General features: G+C 41.5%; 1 protein-coding gene across 2 annotated transcripts in view; it reads right to left on the reverse strand.

Moving 5' to 3' along the window:
* Positions 1–2030: 2030 nt before the first annotated feature.
* ATG7 (autophagy related 7) overlaps positions 2031–24369 on the reverse strand; it is a 105927-nt gene continuing 83588 nt past the window's right edge. For both annotated transcript variants that reach the window (XM_071550908.1, XM_071550907.1), the window contains exon 19: positions 2031–2393. In XM_071550908.1, the coding sequence (XP_071407009.1) occupies positions 2361–2393 (33 nt within the window). In that variant the 3' untranslated portion in view covers positions 2031–2360. The remainder of the gene's footprint in view (positions 2394–24369) is intronic.

A 24369-nucleotide genomic window follows, 5' to 3' on the forward strand; every position in this document is an offset into this window, starting at 1 on the left:
GTTCTGCAGTGATGGTATGAGTTTGGATGCTTCACTGACATCACAGCAGCACAAATACCATTAAAATCCTTCCTTCTTCATCAACAGAGGGAAAGTTCAGCTTCTTCCATTAAACAGCAATAACTGCAGCTGAGGACTGTGCTGAAATCCTGCCATGAAGTGCATACAAGCCAGTAAATAAATGTGTTTGTCTGCTAATATATGTGAATGTGCCTTCATTCATTTCGATGGCTTCTCACGATTTCTCACTCAGTAAATGCCTAGAAATTGAGTAAAAGCAAAATAAGAGCAACTCTCGTCCACAAGGAGAAAGAAAACATTACAGTTAGACAACGGAAGTTATTGCAAGTCCAAGTGAAGTGTTTCTGAGCATCAGAGACATCTGGGGAGCACATGGACAGGAAGCTGCTCAGCCTGGGAGAGCTGGGCCTTACTGAAACTCCAGAGGGGAGGAAACATTGCATTAACCCTGAGCTCTGAACCTTCCTGCCTTGGGTTCTACTGCACTGAAACACACACTTCCAATGCAAAGCTACAAGGTAACTTCAACAGAATAAGCAGAGTTGCAGATATTGAAATAATTACTAATGTTTACCACAGTCAGCTTTCAAGTTTCAGATAACCAAATTCTGCAAAGACATTCCCACTCCAAGGTCAGCAATCCCAAATGATAAACCAGATTGTTCCCTTTAAACTACCCTGGTACCAATCCGTGGCTCCAGCTGGACAATGGCATGGATAACAATATGGAAGTCATCTGAGCTCCAAATTCATCATGTAATTTAACACACTGCTTTAAAAACGTACATGGAATGTTATGAGTCTTTGTGTTCAGTGCCTGACCACCAAAAAAGCAGTTTGCTATCATTACAGACCTCCAAAAATATATTGCATTCATATATATATTTTTATATTACAATGAAGTTAATTAAACTAGACACTGCCTTACATAAAAAACATGTAAATATATGAATATGATAGTTAAACTAAATCCAAATAATGGCTATTATTTTACATACTTGGTGCAAACCCCAGAATGTTTCGATAAATCTTCTTTTATGGTCACAATATGTGAGTTGCAGATATCCTTGACCTGAATGAACTTCTGATGTGGCACAGAGAGAAGCTGTGAAATTCTCTGCAAAAAGTATTCATAGCTTATGTTAAGGAAGTAAAATAATTGGATTGGCCGACTAATTTTCATAATATATATGGGAAATAGAGACTGCTTGGCAGATGAAGTGATTTGCATTTTTTCTTAGTGAATTAGCCCATAAACCCCACAATATAAAGCTATAAAAGGCATTTCAAATATCCTTCTAAAACCTATTTCAAGTTAAAAGCAATTTTGTAGTAATGTACTTTGACATTTTAAAAGTCCTTTTCCTCAAGTTATCTTTTAAACTTAAGGATTCTCAAACTACTGTTTGTGCTCATCCATAAGGTCTGAAACCATTCCTGATGCTGCAAAAACTCAAACATTGAAAGACTTAAATGGACCAAAAAAAATTTCAGAATTGCTCCTTTTTAACACCTGTAACGTACTGCAGGACCATATCCAAGAACAGCAAAGTCAGAGAACCAATTTCTTATTTCAGTTAAATATTTTTCTGGAAGTTTTTACTGAATCAGTGATCCACCCCCTAAAGCATAATTTTTTTTTACTTCTCTGAGCTTCAAGGGAGCTTAATCATGACACAAATGTAATTTGGTCTTTTCAGTGCAGAGTAAGTCCAATCACAGTTTCCATAGCGTGAAGTGATGAGATCTTTACAGAGAGTAACACCTGCAATGACACATCAGGAACAACTGTACTGTAAATATGTGCCTGCAGACAGAGCAACGTGGTGGGAGCAGGAGCTGTGGGTTCTCACCTACTCCTGCTCTCCTTTGAAGATGAAGTTTCATTCCCAGTAGCAGAACATGCTCAATCTTAACAACAGATTCCAACTACAGGGGCACAAATCTGGGAAAGATGAATAAAGACATGCTGCTTGGACATGTGCACTGACAAAGAAAATAAAACCTGGGACAAATAAACCACCAAAGTTTACTTAAGCAGTATATTTTATATGTAAGCCATATTTAGAAACTAAAAAAAAAAAAAAAAGAAGACCAAGTCTAAACATAACCACACTGCTTCAGTTATTTACATAATAAAAATGAATACATGGAGACTTCTGTCCATAACAGACTGTCTTGAAGGGGAAGTTGTTCATGTCAAAATGTGTATATTTTGTATGTTATGTTGTATTTGTATCTGCAGCAGCCAGAAGGGGTTAGCAATCATTAACTTGTCAGGTAAGAGGTAAAAGGCAGGGCTGCATCAGGTCATCCTCCTCCTCCTCAACCAGCTGCTTTCAGATTGTTTCATCATCACTCATGTCCCAGATCTGCAACAAAAAGAAAGTCTAATTTTAGTTTGTGGACTTGAAATATGCTTTTAATATACCTTTATAAATTCATACTACTATTTAAAAGGAAGAATAAATGGGATTTTATCAACTGCTGATTAGCACCAACAAAGCTTTCCATAACATTCAGGGGTTTTCTTTTCTGTTAACAACTTACACACCATTAATTATTTGTCATCTTGAGGATATTTTTAACATATTCTTTTCAGCATTTGTCACTTTGGCTATTTGCTATTTAAGATCATCTCTAGCAAGACCAAAACCCAGATATTTTGGTTTGCTGACTCATTGGCACATTCTTAATATGAGTAATAACTTATAATAAACAGCCTAATTTACCAAGCACTGCAGAAAAAATTGAAGACATTCATGAACTAATTGTTCTCCCATACTTCACTCTACACTCAAATATTAGATCTCATAAATAGCAGCTTAAAGGCAAGATGTTACATGGAAACTTTTCTATGTTTAACAAAATTAAAAGCTACACAGACTTTTTTTCTGCAGTACAATAATATTGTACTTTTATTTTCTGACTTGTGGTTGTTCAATAAGAAGTAGGGGAAAAAAATTAATGTTTTCAAAGAATATCAAGGAATCTGGTATTACCCTTGTGAACACACTAAGGTAAATGTTGGAAATTCAGAGCAGTTTTCAGGGAGCAGATCTGAGGGACTTGAAAGCAGAACTGTTTTGAGGGGAAAAACATATATATCCCACGAGCCTGTTCTTCCAGAGAAACAGAGGGGCACTTAAAAGACTTGTCATGATTTTTCAGAGGTTTAGCTCTTGGCAAATCCCCTCCTTCCACGTGGCAGGGCTTGGGCTCAGGACTAACTTGAGTACTGAGCTTTGAGTTGGACTTAATAATATCATAATACCAAGTTTATAATGTATAAACTGTCTGACTTGGGGCCTTTCAAACTTGCCCAAATTATCTGCAACACTGCTGGAGCACCATCAGTCCCTTCCACGACAAAGAATGCCATTTCTGGAGCACAGAGGAGGAGGGAGCCCCTCACCTGCCACAAGGAGCAGCAGCAGCTCTGCGTCCCTGGGACATGAAATCCAGTTAATCTGCTCCAAAACAGAACCTGTGTGTTGGCACAGAACTGCCAGAGGAGTTAACCTCTCATTCTGCATCCTGACCCCTAAAATATATCAAAAAAACCCACACAACAGAACACGAGCAGTTATTTAGGCTGTAAATTCTTCAGGGCACAAAGCAGTATTTTAAATGTGTGCAGTGCCTGGGACAATGGGGCACTGTTCTCAGTGCACTGGGGAGACAAATAAAAATTACAAATAGCCCCATTTCTAGACAGGCGACAATGCCTATTGACCCAGAGCTGTAAGAAACCCTTCAGGAAAAAAAATGTAGTATTTCTGGAATTTGAAAACATTCTGAAAAAAACTCTTTAAATCCAACCTAGGGAAACATAAAACATTTCTCTGCTTTGCTACAAGCTGTGGAAAAGGAAAACTCAGAGTGACAATATTTTCTTGATTCCTAGAAGCGTCACAAAATGATGTTGCAAATCCTTATGGAAAATACTGAAGGAACAGTTTGTTTACAAAAGGGAAAAAAAGAGTTTTCATCCTGCCCTAGATGAGCAGTTTGGAGCTTGCCAAGCCAAACACAAATGTCCAGCTCACCAGCTAGGGTCAAGGATGTGGAAAATAAATACAAAACCCAAAATCTTTAAATAGAGTTTATGGTATGATTCAAGCCAGAGAGAAGCAGAAATCCCAAGTTTAGACAGATAGTCCCTCTTTGCCTGAACCACTCCAATCTCCTGAAGACAAAGTCCACAAACTGCAACCCTGACAAACACACCTCTGACACAGCAGAACAATGAATACTTGTAGAAATACATCATGAGGTGATTCAAAGGCAAAACGAAAGGAGACAAGTGACAGAAGAAGGTTCCTGTAACTCCCTAGCAGATCCCCTGGAGTGTCTCAGCTCCTCCCCAGCAGATCCCCGTGAGTGTCTCAGCAACTCCCCAGCAGAACCCCTAGAGTGTCTCGGCTCCTCCCCAGCAGATCCCCGGGAGTGTCTCAGCTCCTCCATCCTGAGCTGTGCCATCACTGCCCTGGTCCAAGCGCTGTGGGTGAGCAGAGGGCACACTCCTTGGTGGGTTGGTTGGTTTGTACAGAGAGAGGCTGATGAGGTGCCAGCTGCAGAAGTAATTCTGTGATAGGCAAATACTTCCATGCAGTCACTGGCTGCTCCAAGATTCCTGCACAGCCTGGGAGCTGTTCTGCTCTCCCTGTCCCCTCTTGGCGCTGCTCTGCCACCTGCACCACCCACACAGCAGCTCCAGTGGCACTGCCACGGCTTCTCCTCGGAACTGAAGGGCACAAAGTGGTTCCCTGAGTTTGGCATTAGTGGTTTAGGACAGGCAAACCCTGGAGGGCCTAAGGAACTGACAGCCCAAGCACAGCCAGAGCCTAGGAGGAACATAGCCTTGTTAAAAAAAGGGGAAAAATGACTCACACTTCATTCAACTCTCAGAGCAGGCAGAACCACCAACCTATGGAATGGTCTGATTTGGAAGGGACCTTGAAGGGACCTGGAAGGGACCATCTCGTTCCACCCCCTGCCATGGGCAGGGACACCTCCCACCATCCCAGGTTGCTCCAACCCTGTTCAACCTGGCCTTGGACACTCCCAGGACAGGGGCACAGCTCTGTGTGTCAAATCTTACAAAGGTTCATAAAGAACAAAGTAGAGGTACCATAATAAATGACATGCAAATGGAAGAGTAAACACAAAACAAAAGTGAAAAATTCAATACAGAAATGAACAATTGCAAACTAACTTGAAGAAACTCCAGAGTACTGTGCAAAGGAAGTTGTGTGAGATGTCAACACTGAGAGCTGAACTTGTCACAGGCTCTTCACTAAAGGCAAATACACGTTTTCATGAAAAAGACATTTAAACTCTAATAGACTATGACTATGCAAACTTTGGATATTACTTCAAAAGAGTGAACCTTTTAAGAGGGGAAATCATGAAATACAGAAAGCCATGGAAGCTGATGCCCAAAATGACTGTCATGACAAGAATCTGATACTCAAACTGAGTTGTTAACTTGGGCTTTGTTCTCCCTTCTCCTCTGTCCCGAGCACACCTGAGTGAGCCAACCCCAAACATGCCACAGGCAACGACAGGAGGAGCCATAAAATGAGCAGATAATAATAAAGCAGCTGTCAACCCTCCCAGCCTGCACAAATCTGGGCAGACTCTCTGAATGCACCTGTTTCTGTAAATACATGCTTTTATATCCAAACTTCTTTGTAGAATTTAAATTTCGCATGCAAATTATGCCTATTCAGGAGAAGAGCAGAATTCCCACACTTGTTTTCTTGAAATGACAAGCATTATTTCCATAAGTAATAGCAAGAATAGGGGGAAGAAAGCCCTGTGTATTAACTGTTCACGAGTTGCTGCTGGTTGATTTTACACAGTTCCAGATTGTAAGTTCAATAAATCCCCCTGAATGGAGACTTTTGCATTTCCTCCACACATCAGGAACACCTGGTACCTGCAACTAACCTTCCACAGCAGGGGTTCCCAACTTGGTGTTCACCTACAAGGCAGAGAGTGGCTCTGCATCTTAGAATTAACATGTCATTCAAACAGAGAACAACTGTTGATCTTTTAAATAAACTCACCAGAAATATAAATGTACTGTCAGGGGATTCATGAAAGTCTGTTGCCTCCACACTGCCAAACAAACCCTCAACCCCCACACAAACTCCCCCACACAACTGAGATGAATTTACATACACTTGTACCAAAACACTCTGCTTAGCAGAACCTGGAATAGTTTTATTATGTAAACCACAGTGTTTACTATGTTATAAATGCTTCAGATATGCTGAGGAGTCAAGACTGTGGGCAGAGGCAAAGGCTTACAATTAATTGTTACATCAGTCAAACAGCACAACTATCACATGAGAACATGCAGCTTCCCAAATCAATTAGGGCTTATCAAAGCTTAGTCTAGGATTCAAAACCAAACATTTAGGAAATTTAATGAGAAAAAGAATATATTCAAGCATCTGTTTAAATTGAAAGCAGCTAAATTAGTTTATAGCTATAAAATGCAAGCTTTCTTTCTGATAGATATGAGGTTAAACATATTATTGTTCTGTGCTGTAGCACAAAGACAATAGATCAGAAATTTGGGCAGCCCAAATGACTTTACATCTCATGTGTGTGTGGCTGAATATACTAGAAATGAACCACACACGGCAGGATGGATGGACACACCTCCTGGGACCTGTTTCATGTTCCTCTTGGTCCACTGACTGCACCTTTCAGAAGTGGCAAAAAAATAAAAATGCACCTTGAAATTCATCAAATACCTGCAAGTTCCAACTTGCAGCTTTTCCAGACTTTATGGTATAGACCCAGAGGGATAATTATGAAGCTCAGCACCCTCCTTTCATCTTGGGTGCCTGTGCACAGTAAGCACCATCTTCATCTTGCTGAAACCCAAAACACTTCAAGCATTTTGCATATTCAACAATTCCTTCCCCATCGCCCTTTCCCACAGGAAAAGAAAAAGCCGTAAATGAACAGCCAACATGAAGAGTGCTCTGCACTAAGGGAGCGTTTGCCTTTGTTCAGGATTCAGACCTGGCTGCATGTCAGAGCCCGCTCAGTGCACTCCACAGTCAGGGACATAACTCTGCTGTCTAAGAACCAAGGGGATGCCCCACACTGTGCTCCCAGTGCAGGACCTTATCCTGTAATTATAACAGTAGTTCCCCCATAATTTTTTTCAGAACTGGCTTCTAACCTTTAATAATTAAACTATAGCTAGAGTTAGTTTTGGCTGTAATCTGAAGAATTAACTATCAGATACTTTTTACTTCAGTTGAGACAAAAATTGCAAATTTAAACACACACAAAGAAATTAAACTGAGGAAAAAAAAATCAAAGCCAAGGGTTAGAAAAACTGCATTTCTTCAGGCTGTTTTAATAAAACAGCAGGTAGAGAAAAGAGATGATAATTTCCCCAAATTCCCCAGATCCCTGTACACAATGGCCCTATCCTAGCTAGCTGACCAGGCTGACAAATTCCTGGCATCCCTAGTCCCTCCACAAGTTCTGTTTTTCTGTCCCTGCTCTCACAGCCTTTCCTTTTCCTGTCTGAATGGTTTCCTACCTTGCAACAAAATCAACTTTGGGGGTTTTTTGTTTGGTTTTTTTTCAGTGATGATGTCCCAGATTGATGTTTGGTTTCTTCTTACAGCCCTTCCAAAACTCTGTACTTTCAGCCCTTAACCACAGCTTATCAAGGTGATGGGGCATCCTCATTTTATCTCAGTCAGAATCCTGATATCCCCTTCCAGGACATTCCCTTGCTTTCTTGCTTCCTCTGATGTTCTCCATTCTATCAGTGCCTTCAAGTTTATTTTCTGTTCCTTTACTCTTCATTACTTTTTGTGTCCTTTTTATTCAGCACCAGTTCTGCAGGAGCCTGAGACAGAGCAATCGAAGCCTTTCTCCGAAAATACCCTTTTCCAAGATGGGTTCTGTGTGACCTACTTTATTTCTGTAAAACTTCCATTACTACAGAAACAACTGAACAAACAACTGAGCACCAGCTGCTCCAAAGGCAGAGCTGGGAAGCTCCTGAGGATGTGAGTTCAGCTCACACACACCTGGAGCCAGACCTGTGCCTAAAGTATCTTACAGAACCAGCATCTGAAGGTACCAAATACTTTGAAAGCTGTTTGTAAGCACAAAACAGAAAAAGGCAAGTAAACAGCACAGAAAGTATTTGTTTACAAATAAACTTGTAGCTAGAAAGCCTTTTTCACATCTCCAGTAATACATTCCAAACAAATACACAAACAATAACACTAGATAGGAATTCTACATAGTAATTAGTCCCTTCTGGTTTTATTGCAGCTTTCCTAGGCATTCATCAGAATATTATACAAAAATATTCATGAGAAGAATTTTGTTTGAACATGACTAACTGTTAATGAAACAACACAATACAAGAAACAAACACAAAAATGCACACTATGGTTTTTCTGGTATAAGAATGGCTCAGACACATTTCCTTCCATTGTTCCTTGTTTCATGAGGAAAAAAAAAAAGCACAGAAGCAGCAAACACAGAACCAATTTCTTTCATCTGAAAGTGCTTTGGAGCTTAAAATGCCATTTTTCAGGGTATAGCACTTGATTTGTTCAAGTTACTGTACCTAAGAGGATAATTATTTCTACTGTTCAATCTTTTCTTCATGCTCTTAAAAACTGAAAACAAACAAATGTGCAAACAAATGAACAGAACCCCACAAGCATGTTTGATGACTGCCATTATTTTGTGTAGGATTTTAAACTTCATTCTACTACCAACAAAAGGCAACTATCCAAAAAGAACATGTGTGTGAAGGAAGCCACAACTGATGTAAATTCTGCCATAGTAATGATTAGATCTGATATAAATCCTTTGACTGAAATGAAAATTAAACATTATCGTATATAAAAGGATACATTCAAATTCTTCTATCCTCCTCCTCCTTTGATGTGCCCAGGTTTTACATTAAAAATAAAACTGTGTGTAAGTCTATTTTCATCACATTTATAAACCCTGCAAAAAAACCACAACGTACGTGTAAAAGCACATTTACTTTTAAGGGTTGCACACCCTTGTACAGGAAATCTAGACAGTAAACATAAAAGCATCTTTCACAACAATTAACAACATTTGTACACCCCAGTCCATGCCATTGCAACTGCAAAGACTTTATTTGTTCTGCTGTAAATCAACACTTGCCGTGTTTCACTGCACCTTTTGAATTCACTGGTGATGCAGAACTGCTGTCTGAGGCCTGTAAATGAGCCTTCAGTCATAATCAAACAGGGGATAGTTAAAGAATTGCAGAAATAAACAATTCAGAAACAATATATGGTATTTAAGATACACTCAGTGTTCTGAAACAGGATCACAGATCACAGACTGAGCTCAACTGGAGGGTCCTTCTGTTCATCCCTTCACCAAAGCACCACCAACCAGATCAGGCTGCCCAGGGAACCGTCCATAAAACCATCACAGAATCATGGAATGGTTTGTTCAGCTGACTGTTCAATATTTCTGAGACCTCACAGTCCCTCTAAAAATCCTGCTCCAGTGTTGCACTTTACATCCAAACAGAAGATTAAATCATCTCTTGACACAAGGATCATTTTTGTCAAACTAGCTCATACCCACCACATACCCGTAAATACGGCCTCTACCATTATCCTCCTCCTTCTCCCCCTCTTCCCAACACTTCTTTATAGTCCCTGCCCATGGCTGAGGAAGCAACACCTTTCTGGCAGAACAGCACACTCATCTACTTCCAGTCTTTTCAACAGCTTCATGCTGCTGAGTTATAAAGGCACAGTTCTATTCATCTAAAAACCAGATAAACCTTCAATTCCAAAGCAACACCCATCATAAGCAGGTGGCTGGTGACAGGGGACACACTGTGGAGGTGTGCTCTGACAGCCTGTGTGAACATCAATCATCCACCACTCTTCATGGAGACAGACTTTGGGTGGGAGAAGGAACTAAGATCAGTATTTGCAGATCATATCACAAAAGGAGACTGTCAGATGTTAGGAAGGCCCTTCAGAACTGGAAAAATCTCCCTTTTCTTTTCAAAAAAACCCCCAAATTCTAAAAGGGAAAAAAGGGTCCACAGAAATCCTTGAAGCTGTACTGACTGAAGAGCGCAGACCATTTTCAGTGGAGACAGAGAATCCCATAACAATAAAAGGCATTATAGGAAGGTTCCCTAACTGAGATATGAGCCATGTTTCAATCCTACACCTATGACATGTTCTTGTTTGAGCAACCACACTCTATCTTCACAAAGTGTAGCTGGCAAGATATGCATTATTCCAATAACAGGGATCCTTCCCAGCTCAGTTCCCATTATCAGAAAATGACATTTGGCACCAAATACCAACACATTCCCCACATGAAGTTATGTCATCTTACATGTGCATTTTGTACACATCTTTAGTATAAACACACCCTCTCATGCACTGTCTGTAACACAGAAGTAACAGAAAACTTGAAAGGCAATCAAAATATTAATTCATTAAAGTTTTGATTTATCCAGTGATCTCACTAATCTCATCATTGCTTCCATGGAGATACTTGTGGTGTATACACAACATTCCTATCTTGTGGAGGAGGCATCAAGAAGTTATGGAAAAATTTCTCCTCTCTCCTCTTATGCAGAAAGAATGCTTTTCATATAATTATAAAGACAATTTCTGAAGACACAAGTTGAAACCAAGCGAATAAAGAAACATGATTTGCAGTATTAAATGCACAACAGATAATGTAGCATCAGATTTATTTCATGTTATATAGTTCAACACTGTAGGGAAGATAAATAATTTATATAGCATTATATATTTTATAAAGTATTTTACAAACACGTTATTAAAATCTTACAGGTCTGTTTCCCCTGTGATTATTATTATAATCCTACCTGTCACTTTTCCCATTATGTTTATCAAGTAGGATAAAAATAAACATTACCCAGAAAATTGCAAGCGTTGGTATAAAAGCACAAGTAGAAAAAAAAATTAATTATCAAAAGTAGGGTAATGATGTTCTAGCAATACAACAGGCACATCAGGTTTATGGTTTAGTTTTGTTTCAAATGGACAGAAAGCTAGTATGATAAAGTAGAAGTTGCATCAGCAGCACCAGACCCCTACAAGCACATTTGCTATGTCCATACATCAACAATTTTCTAAATAACAGAGGCAGCCTCAGCTTCACTCCAAAACTCAGTTCTAAAATTCTATGTCCAACCCAGATTCAGCTGAAAACTTGTCTAAGTGTTAGATTTATTTCTGTAGAACTTCCATTACTACAGAAACAACTGAACAAACAAGAATTCTGATGATGCTGTGCAGACAGTTTGGGTTGGAGGGTCTTGCATGACGCTGGACTCTGCAAGCCTTTTCAAAATTGCTTTGGATTTTTTGACCATAGAATTTCAAAATCTGTCGGACTAGCAGTTGGTCTGCAAACAGTTATGTCCTAACTATCAAATCTCCTCATTTAATTCCCACATTTTCCCTTCCTTTATCTGCCCTGCTGGACCTGCTGTAACACAGTGGGAGCCCACCAGCTCTGCTGTGGATTTTCATTCCCAGTAAGAAAGCAATGTTCTAGCAGGGTCCTCATGGTGGGTGAGTCTTTGCCCAGCCTGGTGGCACAAAGCTGTCCGGAGATGGCACAACCACCAATTGATTTCCTGGAGTGTGGCAAATTCTTCCCCCATTCCAAACCAAATCCACTCTGTTGCACTTCATAATTTGTAACTCAGTGCTTTGAAAAAGAACAGGAATACACACCGTGATCTTGTCCATGTGGTAGAAGCTAATTCTGCTGTTTCAAGTCCATCTAGCCTGGTGAGGCTGAGCAGAGCCGTGCCCAGCACTGTCACAGGAGCTCTGCAGGGTGGGCACAGGGCACATGTGCCACCAGAAAGGCTTCCAGCTGCTCACAGCCAAGCAGCTGGTGGGGCTCAGAATCCTCTCCCTGACATGGGATTACTGTGATCTTTGTGCCTGTTACATAATTGCAATTACACCAAGTTTATGGGACTGCAGAAAGAACACATGAACCCAACTGTGAGCAGCAGAGTGAGAAGCTGCTTTTAAAAGCCTGACTGCAGGCAGCCAATAGAGTCAGTATGCTTTCAAAATGGGAATAAAAACCAAGGCTGTTAAAGAAATTTTCCCTAAAATTCACCCTAAACCAAGCAACAGATCTCTTGCACTACAAAAATATACTTTACTTCTTTGTGGCACTAAATTTAAGTGCTACTATAGCACAGAATTCACCTAAGAGCTCTTAGGTTATCTCTGATATTTCTCCTCTAGTGTGATAAACAAATGAATCACTTCTATTGATGGAGTTCCTTGTCCTCATAAGTTTAAAAAACTTGTACTGTAATTAAAAATTGACATTTTGATTTCCTATACATCAGAGATGGATGTTTTTCCCCATTTTAATTTTTTATTATGGGTAACAGAAAATATTTTCTAATGAGCTAAATTTGAATTAGAGACACACCATACCAAGGCTGTGGTTGAAGACTTCAAGATAACTTTCAAGAAAAGGAGTTTCAAAAGACATCAATGAGGCTTGATTTCTCCATAGCTCCATATCAGGGAAATGTTAGCTCAGAACCACTCATTTGGCCTTTGAAATCTTTCCCACCTGCAGTTACAGACCTCACATCCCGTCTGGCACTCAGCAAACTTTCTGTTGTCCATTCATCTGTTTTATCAGCTACTGTGGGGCTTTCCACCACACTGACCTACCCACAGGGGATCAGTTCTCAACCAAAACTGTATGGTAACAAGTTGATAACTTCTTCTTAGATATTTCTGAAAGGGAAATTCATCACATTCAGAAATCAAAGAAATGAGTGATGGGATGTTCTTGAAGTAGAATTTTTGAGTTCAGCTTCAAACCACTGAAGAGAGCAATTCATTTCGGGGGTGGAGGAGGCATGGAATTGAAATAGGATATTGAAAGTAGGAACTGTTTTCTTCTCTGCCCCTCTGCACAACACTTAATACATTGATCCATGGTCTAGTTTGTTGTAAAGATTAGGCAAAGTTTTCCTTCATATTCAAAGTCATGAGCAGTTTCTTCCACTGGTGAGACTGTGTAGTCAACGAAACCTGTCACAGGCAACCTTTACAAACTATTCCAGATAATGGAGAATATTCCAGACACAGTTATAATGCAAAGAATAAGCTTGTTGAGTATTGTGATTTTTAAAAATTATTGCTCTATCAGTGCACTCTTTAGATAAGGCAAACTTTGGGGAAATAGGAAGAATCTTCCTAGTCACATACATTTCACCTAATTGAACAACTGCCTTCTAAAAAGCAATGTCTTGTAAGACAAAACACACTGTCCAGTAAGTCTCTTCAGTTACTATATGTAACAGCAAAGTACAGAATTACCTTTATGAAGATGGATTTTCAAAATTTGTTTGGCTAGACTTTGATTTAAACTAACTTTGAGCACTGAACAGAAAGGTTTACTATGAAATTCAGAGTGTGAGCAGTCTAGAAATCTCACTGTGTTAGATATTTCTGTAACTTCTATAAAGTATTTCATCCCTCTGTTCCAGCAAACAATCAGGTGTGGAATCACAGAATGGTCTGAGCTGGAAGGGGCATTATAGACCATCTCGTTCCAAACCTCCTGCCATCAGAGGAGCATGTGCAGAAAAAGGAAAAGGCAATGAGCACAAGCTGAAACAAGAGATACTCTGTCTGGAAATCAGGAAACACTGTCACTAACAGTGGTTGGGCACTGCCCCAGGCTGAGCCCTGCACTGAGCAGGACACTGATGGGACACACCCCAGAGCTTCCTCCCAAGCCTCCATGTTCTGTGATTTTTACTATATACAATAACTGGTATTTAAGTGTTATAAATTAAATTGTATCAACATTATTACATTACTCAGAGGACAGTTATATAAGAAAAATTAAATCCTCTCATGGGTTTAGCAACTTCACTGAATCTAATTTATTTTAAAGGCTTCTTTGCTGGTGACAGAGGGGGGACTGCTGTGGGAGAAAGGATGACATTTCTTTTTCATGTGCTGCTCAGCTGGTGAAGTTCCATTTCCAGCTGAAAAACTTAGGCAGCAAAGTTTTAACCAAATACTGTCTAATTATTTTAATAATACAAAACCATGCTTTATTATTATTTTGAAAGTCATTGAACTGTTTTCTAGTTAAAAAGGTTTCAGAAGGGCTAAATGCTTAACTGTCCTAGCCTAAGGTACTCAGTTCCCACTAAGCTGATTCCTAAATATTATTCCTCTGAGTGATGTTGGTGAGGTAAGCAAGGAGCTGCTCATGGAAACTTTTGTATTTCTTTGTCTTTGTACAATTAAAAGTTCAATAGCAAAAAGAGTTCCGTAACATTAAACAGCAGTACTGAGGGGCCAAAACCCATCCAACCCATTAACAATTGTATCTCAGGTTTGGACCGGCATGCTTCATTTTCTGTGATGTTTTCTTTGAAGGGTACTCAATACTTCAAACTCACTTGCTTCAGATAATTTCTCCAATTACCAAAGACATATGAGCACATGAAGCCATTGCCAAAAAAACTACATGTATCCAATTTTCCAGCCTACCTCAGCAGATCAATGACTCTCCAACTGCTCTCAGGACAGCACAGATTTGTCCCACTGGAAACCACACCTTCAGTGGAGTGGAGTCCCAACACCCACCTATAACAGCTTATCCCTGGGCCAAGAGCCAGAGTTGATCACACTGTTCAGTGTGATAAACCAGATCTTATTTATCTTTCAGCTTATTAGTGACTTCCCTGTTTCTTCCCTTATTTAATTCAATGGCAAAAAGCTGCCCAAACATCAGTTGCTCAGCATCAGTCCTCATGTCCATCTGCATCCTGGGGATATCACTCAAGAGCTCTAAACTCACACTCAGGAGTCTCCACATTAAATAAAAATTCTGAGCAGAGATTCTCAGAGTCTTTCAGTGACTCATGATGACAGGAAAACTGTTGTGGTCATGAATAAACATCTCTGGGTATTCTTACTTTGTTTTCATATAAAGCAAGGTCTGCTTTCTGGGCTGTGTGAAGCACTGCTTCCAGGGAACTAAAAACTACAAAAATCCAAAGACTGTAAGTGTCAAAGACTTCTAGTGTTCCTTTGAAAGTTAAAAGTCTTGAGTAAATCCCAAAATGAAGAGAATACAAACAGCTAAAGTATTTCTGCACAAACTGAGAGAGTCCTGCACCAGTTGGGAACAGGCTGGAACTCGCAGGGGCCCTGCACACCCTGCACACATCTGAACTGTCGGGGCACACAAAGGCTGTTGAGTCATGTCTGCTCAGGGGGAAGGATGTTACAACACAGGCTGTTTCCACATAGGTCAATCAGTTCTTGAGGCTGTTCTTACACCCTTTTACTCCAGCCAGAACCCACACACACGGACACCATTCCCCAGGCTGACCTACACCTGGCTGGCTAACAGGAATCTTCAATAGAAGCTCACAAATGAGCAACCAAAAAACCAATCTGAGAGTCCTCACAGACATGCAGTGGCAACAAACATTGATGTCTGCAGGGATTTTGTAAGAGTCCTCAGTGGAATTTCAGAACCAGCAGATTCAGATCTGCAGTGCCCACTGAGGACAGAAATGAAAGATCTGAAACACTCAGGAATGCCAAAGGGAACAGGCAGCAGCTCAGACTGGGAGAGGAGTTCAAATTGGTTTCTCCACTTGTGCAAGGATGGGGTGGGTAACACAGGATTCTTTCTAAGATATTCTAGGAAGGTTTGTAATCTGTGTTCCCAAAAAGCCAAAAGCTACTCCCCTACACAATATGCTGCATGACACAGATACTCAAACCAGCAAGGAGATGGATCTCACATAAATAACTATGCAAAGAGTAAGTGTGGTTTTGTGCTCTAACAGCCAAGCAGTGCTTTGCTTCTTTGGCAGTGGTACCTCCACTTCCCACACATGCTCTCCCTTATACCTCTATCACTTTATTGGAGGAAGCAGTTCAGGATGAATCTGTACTCTGATGATGAAATGCTCAGTGAAGTGCCAGCTCTGCAAAGGGCAGCTCCATGACCTATGCAAGGAGGGTCAATCCTGCCCCACAGACTGAGTTAATGTTCAGACAACCAATAAAATATTAAACAAATCCATAGACAAATGAGCACACAAATCTTAATGTGTCTGGACCTCTCTGACTCACGGAGGGTATGGTACAGTCCAAGTTGTACTGATTCTGCTGCATTTGTTATACTTGTATGGAAATACACATTCTTCCCTTCAGCTCCATTTTGCATTCTGGAGAACACTCAGCCTTGCAGGTGACACAGGACACACATTATTACACGTATTTTACCAAATTCTTAACTAACATATAACAGTATGTCTAGTAAATACTTAAAGCTTTAACTTCAACTCTTCAGAAAAAAAGAACTGTCTAGGCTTCAGGTCTCACTAAATAACTGAGAAGGATTTGCCTTTCACAAAAAAAAACCCGCTAAAAGATCAGGTTCAATAAAAGAAATGATGTATCTCCATCAATGTCTCCAAGTTCTAATCTGGGGCAGTGATAATATCAGTGACATTAGTTGAGAGACAATTGCTGTTTGCTTTATTTAGAGCAGCCAAGCAGACAGGGATTTATCTCTAGACTAGAACTTTTCCCACACCAAGGGAAAATGAAATTCATATGGAGATCAAGTACAGAGCTGGGCAGGCACATCACATGATTTTGTTTGGGGAATTCTTTTTTTAAATTATGGCATTGCTGCTAATGAGAAGAAAGAAGTCAAAACCCAACAAATAATTCAAAAGGCAGAGTAAGTTCCAAGTTATTATAATTATAAAAGTCCATGCAAAGATTAGGGGTACCATAAAAACTTATGGAAAATTATGCAGTGACTCAAGGGTTTTTAAAAGACAATGGGGAATATGGTAACTATTCCATTTCTTCATGTTTGTAACTGGACTCAAAGAACACCAGACAGGACAATGTAACAGGGGTGACACAGTTGTGTTCCTTGATTTATACAGTATGGCATGATTACATTAATAAAGGGAATATTTCTTACTTTGAGAAAGTGGCAGTGTCAACCTGACATAATCCATAAAAAAGGAAATTAGAGCATCTGAAATCATGCAGCAATGAGACTGAAGGATAAGCACGTATATATATGTGTATATTATTGGTGACAGCTCTATGAAAAATGAGTTAAAGGAGATTTATTAGAAATGTTTCACAGAAACTGAGAAGAAAAAGGTCTTAATTGTGGTTCTAATGTCACTCAAGACTGAAAATACTCTGCAGTAAACGAAAAGTGTCAGAAAGCTGAGAGCAGAGGTGAGGAGTTCAAAAGAAGATGGACATAAATTAAAGCATTTTTAAGACAAGCTAGAGTTTGGTCACAAGATGTATGGATCAAAACATCAAAAAGCTTATGGTGGCTGACAATATAAAGGACAAAGGGACTAGAATAAAAAAGTCCTAAATGCAAAACATAGGTAAAACATTGTAGGTGAAACCAGTAGGGACAGTGCCATATGAAGGTGAATAAAAGAGAAAACCCTGATGTAAAAAGGTATCAGTGCCAGATACCACTGATAGAAAGTAACACAGACTTCAGGACTGAGGGTACTTCTGCTGAAGAACAAGGTTTTCCTCTGGAGTGTCAAACACTGACCTGGACCAGCATCTTTAAGAAATAGGGAATATTATGATTTTTAAAGTTTAAGAACCAGATTAAACAAAACAGGTGTCTCCTGACAGCTCCAACAAACCAGATCATAACAAATCCTTCCTGCTGTTGGATTGGGATTGGCCATGAGCTCATCACAGCCCACCAATGAGGAGCTCAGTGCCCCAGTGTGGGCACACCACCCGTGAGGAGCTCAGTGCCCACCATGGCACACCACCCGTGAGGAGCTCAGTGCCCACCATCGGCACTCCACCCATGAGGAGCTCAGTGCCCAAGCACAGGCACACCACGCACCAGGAGCTCAGTGCCCACCATGGCCACACCACCCGTCGGGAGCTCAGTGCCCACCATGGCACACCACCCATGAGGAGCTCAGTGCCCACTATGGGCACACACCACCCATCAGGAGCTCAGTGCCCAAGCACAGGCACACCACCCGTGAGGAGCTCAGTGCCCACCATGGGCACACCACCCGTCAGGAGCTCAGTGCCCACCATGGGCACACCACCCGTCAGGAGCTCAGTGCCCAAGCACAGGCACACCACCTGTGAGGAGCTCAGTGCCCACCACAGGCACACCACCCACTGTCACCGTGGTAAGGGAACTGCTTCAGAGCTGGTTACTGGAGTCATATTCCCAAGGGCTGTACAGTGGGAATTCCAGCCTCCTCCTGAACCCAGTCCTTCAAAATTGCTTTGTCTGTTTTGGCCCTGGGCTGCATTTCAGAAATGATAAAAGTCCTTCTTTCCTACTCAAAGCAAGACAGTTTGATTGCCAACGTCAACATGACAAAGTGCTCGTGGCTGCAGCAGTGGGGGAGGAAGGAAAACGGGGGCAGGAGAGAGCTCTGCACTTAATATTGGGCAAGTAAGAACAGAGTTTTCTCTCCAGGCTGAAGCCCAGACTTATCCCACTGTATTTCTTACCTTCTGTATGTTGACTAGACTAGAATCATTGCTCTGGCAGCAATTACAAATCAAATTCATTATAATTATTCTTACAACAAAAAATGATGAAACGTCCCTTGAAATAATTCTACACTTTTGATATACATTCAATGCTTTTAGTTAGCATTTGCCTTTTCCAGAAACAGTGAAGAGAAACAACTGATGAGGAAATAACCTAAGGTAATTTCTTGAGAGAAAGCCAAAATGCAGTGCTTTATGCTGACCTGCACATACAAGGTAGAGAGACTTTTTTTTCCCTCCTCAAAGAGTGAACAGAAGTTCAGCAGGAGAATATAGCTTTTTGACAGCATATAAATCAGAATTAGGGACAGACAGACATAGAATCCCAACAGACTGTAGTGGCTTACCACAGAATCACAGAATATTCTGAGCTGGAAGGGACACACAACAATGTCCAAATTCCACTCAAATAAGACTTTTCAAATCTAATAATTAGAATCATGACCAAGATCAGAGAATCATAGAATGGCCTGGGTTGAATGCACATAAGTTCACCAAGAGTCAGAATACAAAGTCAAAAAAGTAACTTATTTCATTTTGAGGAATTATTCCCCTACCTAAGAAGAAATATTTATAATTGGAGACATTATAAGACCTGTATAGAACTCGTCTGAGGAACTTGCAAAATTCAGAGGGAGTTCACAGAATTGCAATGCCAATTTTAATTTTGAAATGTTTTGCCTCATGCTGTCATTGATTTCTTATGAACAGAAAACACTCTAATACAGTCACAATACCCTGAAGAAAAATCCAACTAAGACTCAATTTGAAATTGTGTATTTTGTATGTACATCATGTGCATACCTTTATGGAACATGGCAACAATTTCCCTTCATAGTAGAAAGCCCAAAACAAGACTGTGAATGCAAACTCAGTAAGTTCCATGGATGAGCCCTCTAAGATAAAACACAGCATGTAATACTCTTAAATTGGATTTTTGTTTATGTACAGTAAACTTTCACAGATTTTATTTATAAACTCTTGTTTGGCAATTTCAATTATTTTATTCCCTAGTGCTTCTACTGTTATGACCATTTCTTTCTGCCCAAATTTTGCCCCAAGGCACACCAGCTATCCTCACAGCTGAATGAAATTCCTGTCTCTGGCTCAAAGGAGAATTTTTTGGTGTTGTTTATTTGCCTAACCAGAGAGCAGCCCACCAGCAAAAAAAAGTACTGAAAGTAGGGTCTTCTGATGCTATGCACACTTTCTCCACTAATGCCTGTATACTCTGACTGAGAAATGCATGAAAAGAAGTCTGTCTCCCACAGGTTGAGTGTTGGAGACTTAAATACTGTTACTAATGTTACGTCTTCTCCTAAATAATAATAAAACAGGAAAAGGTAATTAGTGGAGCTAAAGTCTGTTAAGCAAATTGTTTTCCATTAACCATACTGAGGTTCCTGAAAAAAAAATCCAACCAAAAAAAAAGGTCAAAGACCAAAACCAAAATAAATCCGAAGAACACAACGAACCAAACCAAATAACCCCCCAGTATTCTTATATCCTGACTATAGTCTTCTGTCCTGACTGCCACTCCCCACAGTGAGGTGGCACAACGTGGTAGCTGAGCCCCAGTAGCCAACTCTGAATACAGCACTCATTAGAACCTCCTAACGATAAACTCAGCTCAGCTCCATGTCATGTGTCTGCAAATACTGGAGGGGCTTCAAAGGACACTGTCCTGCTCCCCTCCCCTGCACATCAAACAGCTACATAGGAACTGTCAGCAGGAAGGGAAAGCATTAAAATTGGATTTGTAGCTATTTTCCTGCAGTGCTCACTGGTATTAAATAACCATTGACACATGCCTCCATTCAAACCTTTTGAGTAGAATATCAACCAATAAAGTGTTAATTACCTGTGATTTCCTCTTCAAGTCCTGATTCTTATATGGATGATTTCTTAGAGAAGCCACACATTAACTACATGTAGAATCAAAAAGAATGATCTTGTGAATCAGTGCAACTAAACAAACTGGTACCTGACTTGGTATAATGCAAGAAAATTACGTTCAAATTAAGAAATTATAAACAGGTATAGATGTTGTCATTGATTCAGGAGAGAAAGGGAAATACAGGAAGGGATAGAAGATGCAGAAAAATTGGAAGAGCTATATTTAAACAGTTTTTTAAAATTGAAGTTTCCAGAACATATACTACAGCCAATAGTCACAGGACAAACCAAAAGCAGCCAAAGCTGTTGGAATGTGACAAGTATCTAATTATCAACAAGACATTTCCATAAAATCATCCACCTCTTTCCATCAAATCAATCCATCTCTGAGCTCACATTCCTCATTTAAGCCTGACCACTCAGCTCTCTGTCAGCCACCTGATAAATCTGAACACAGCTTTGGCAGAGCCACCAGTCCCACATACTTTCTGCTGCTCCCCCTGCCCACTGCTGCTCCCCCTGCCCGCTGCTGCTCCCCCTGCCCACTGTTGCTGCCCCTGCCCACTGCTGCTGCCCCTGCCCACTGCAGACCCTCCTGCCCACTGCTCCCCCTGCCCACTGCAGACCCTCCTGCCCACTGCAGACCCTCCTGCCCACTGCTGCTCCCCCTGCCCACTGCAGACCCTACTGCCCACTGCTACTCCCCCTGCCCACTGCTGCTTCCCCTGCTCACTGCTGCTGCCCCTGCCCACTGCTACTCCCCCTGCCCACTGCTGCTCCCCCTGCCCACTGCAGACCCTCCTGCCCACTGCTGCTCCCCCTGCCCACTGCTGCTCCCCCTTGCCCACTGCAGACCCTCCTGCCTGGGAGAGGCCAACACTGCTGGGGGGAATGTGCACTGGGAAATGGCTTGGGAAGGTGACCTACCTTTGGGGAACACAACCCAAACACCAGTTCCTAATGGGAAAACAAGGGCAATGGGAATGGATGATGATGACGAAGACAAAGAGGAACTTTGCTATTCAGCTTCAGCTTAAAACTTTGACATTTTATTCTTGACAGGTATACATTCTGCATCAAGAGGTTATTTTGTTTTTTCAACTATGTCAGTACATCTAATACAAGAATTTCCTTCTCTACAAACCTTGCTGTGCTTATTCTTTAGACTTCCAGAGCTATATGACCACTAGCTGACTGTTCTACATCACCAACTCAAGGTGGAGGATGACAGATTTAAAAAGCTTCAGAAGTAACCAGTAACCTTGACAACTGGATCACTGCAGGACTGCTTGGTCAGTGCCAGCTGCCAGTGCCTGACTGCTCAAGTGTACAGCTAATGAGAGACAACAGCTTTACTACTGGCTGCCTCCCCAGCACAAACCAACACATACCTTCAGTGGGGATTGGAACAAAGAAGATTCACTCACCCAACTGCCACTTCCCTTCAGGTACTTGTTTCTGTCTGTCAGACTATCACACATGATCCTCCTGCTTATGAGATAAAATCAGAATGTGTCTCTTGGGGACTAAGATCTTAATTCTGCACTCTTTGAAGCCAACTGGAATCTTGGCATTTATCTAAATGATGAAGGATGAGATGCCAAAGTGTTTGTTCAGCAGTTCTGGAAAAATGTCAGTCTTAATAAAAATCAATTGAAACACATTTGAAAGATATGACCAATAAAAATATTTATTTTCAGACTCAGACTCATCCCAGTCTTTGGTGCATCTTTTCAGCTGAAATGCTTAGTGATGATCCTTGGCAGAGGCACCACAGCACTGCACCACATTCTACAGATGTCATTATAGAATATTCCTGTTACTGCAAGCATTTGAATCAGAAGCCTGTAAAGACTTAACAGGACTGAAATACTATTGTCCTAGTTCAGCAGGAGGGACCAGCTAACCCTGTGTGTGGGTGATCAAAGCTGTGTATTCTACCCCCTCTATTCATTCCCCAAGGACAATGGGCCATTAGCAGCAGCTGCCCAGGGAGCCATTATCACTTCACACCCAGCCTGAGGGGGGCGGAGCTGCCAATGGGCCATCAACAGCTCAACACCCCCTGGCTCCCAGAGTTAATCACCCATTGTGTGAGTCCCCGCCCAGGGGGAGGGACTGAGAGCTCCCTGAGGGTACATAAGGGGTGGGTAAGAAGACCTCGGGAACCTCTCGTCGGATCCAGAGCAGCAGCAGGACCTTGACAGGAGGAGATCCCCGCTCTCGCCCAGACCACAGCCCTCGCCTGCACCAACAGGTTTTTCTTTTCCTTTTGCTCTGGACTTGGGGGAACCACAGGGGTCTCAGCACAAGGGCAAACAAACCCCCTTGGGTTTGTGCCCCAGGACACTGGGTTATACCGCTGGGGTTTTGTGAGTTGAAAGCAATTTCCCTTGTGTGTCAGTGTTGCTATTGTAATATTATTATTAAATTTTAGGTCTGACTTATAATCTCTCTCGTGGTGAGTTCATTTCCCCTGCTGGTTCACCTTTAAACCAGCACATCTTTTGGCGCCCAACGTGGGGCCACGAGAGAGAAGTCAGAATTACAATTTCATTTTGTGTATTTGGATACAGAAACTCCCTGACTACCATGTTGCTTGATGTATTCATGTGGATGGTGTATCTGGGACTGTTCATATTTCGACACATGGGGAACCATGTGCCTATTTTGATGCTCTCTTTAATACCAGGGAGAAGGATCAAAATTGCTTTATTAATATACTATGTTTATGTTGTCATAACATCAGAAGCAATGAATTTCATTGTGAATGTATATTCAGTCTGGTGTGCCTGTCCTGGTTTGGGTTGTTACCTCTGGGGTCTCATTAAAAATAGCACCCAGACTGTGGGGAAAACAGGCGGAGATGGTTACTTCCACCTTTTCACCTCTGCTACAACAATAATTGAAAATATTGAGCTTCCTTTTGATGTTAAGGACAGCATAATCCTACTGTTAGTGCTGTTAGTGTTGCTTTGTCTCCTCTGTACTGTATACACCATGTTTAGGGTCAGAACTGGGCTTTCTAAGGAGACTTGCTGGAGGCCTGCCCTGGGAGCGGATGATGTTGAGTGGCACGGGAAGTGGGAAGATATGGGCCAGTATTTGGAGACCTTCTCTCCTCAAATGATCTGGAAATTCACCCCAGAACAACTGCAGGACCCTGCCAAAATGCTAAGCTATGTGAAAGGAAGATGCTCTGGTAGTCCCAGAGATGTGCAGCTCACAGCAACCTGCTGGGCCCTGGCCACTGCATACTGCACACTGCTTGGTGTGGTACAGCATCATCAGGAGGAGGAGAAAAGGAGCAAATCCACAGGCACCATGTCCACCCAAACCACGGCTGAGCCAGAGAGGAAGAGAGATACATCAACCAGCAGCATGTCCACCCAGACCATGACTGAACCAGAGAGGAAGAGAGGTACATCAACCAGCACCATGTCCACCCAAACCATGGCCGAGTCAGAGAGAAGAGACACATCAACCAGCACCATGCCCACACAAACCACAGCTGAGCCAGAGAGAAAGGGAAACAAATCAACCAGCACCATGTCCACACAAACCATGGAGGAGCCAGAAGGACAACAGAAACCGATTGCAGTTGCCCCTGTCCAGAAAAGAAAATCAAAGACCAAATCAGTTCGTATAGCGCATGACAAGGAAGAGTCAGGACCTTCATCTCAAGCAGAAGAAATGGAGCCAGAAATTATCACCCGGTCCCTATCCCTGGGAGAGCTGCGTGAGCTCCGGAGAGAGTTCACACGACAGGCAAAGGAGTCCA

The sequence above is a fragment of the Pithys albifrons genome, chromosome 3 (assembly GCF_047495875.1).
Source record: "Pithys albifrons albifrons isolate INPA30051 chromosome 3, PitAlb_v1, whole genome shotgun sequence".
Lineage (NCBI taxonomy): Eukaryota > Metazoa > Chordata > Aves > Passeriformes > Thamnophilidae > Pithys > Pithys albifrons.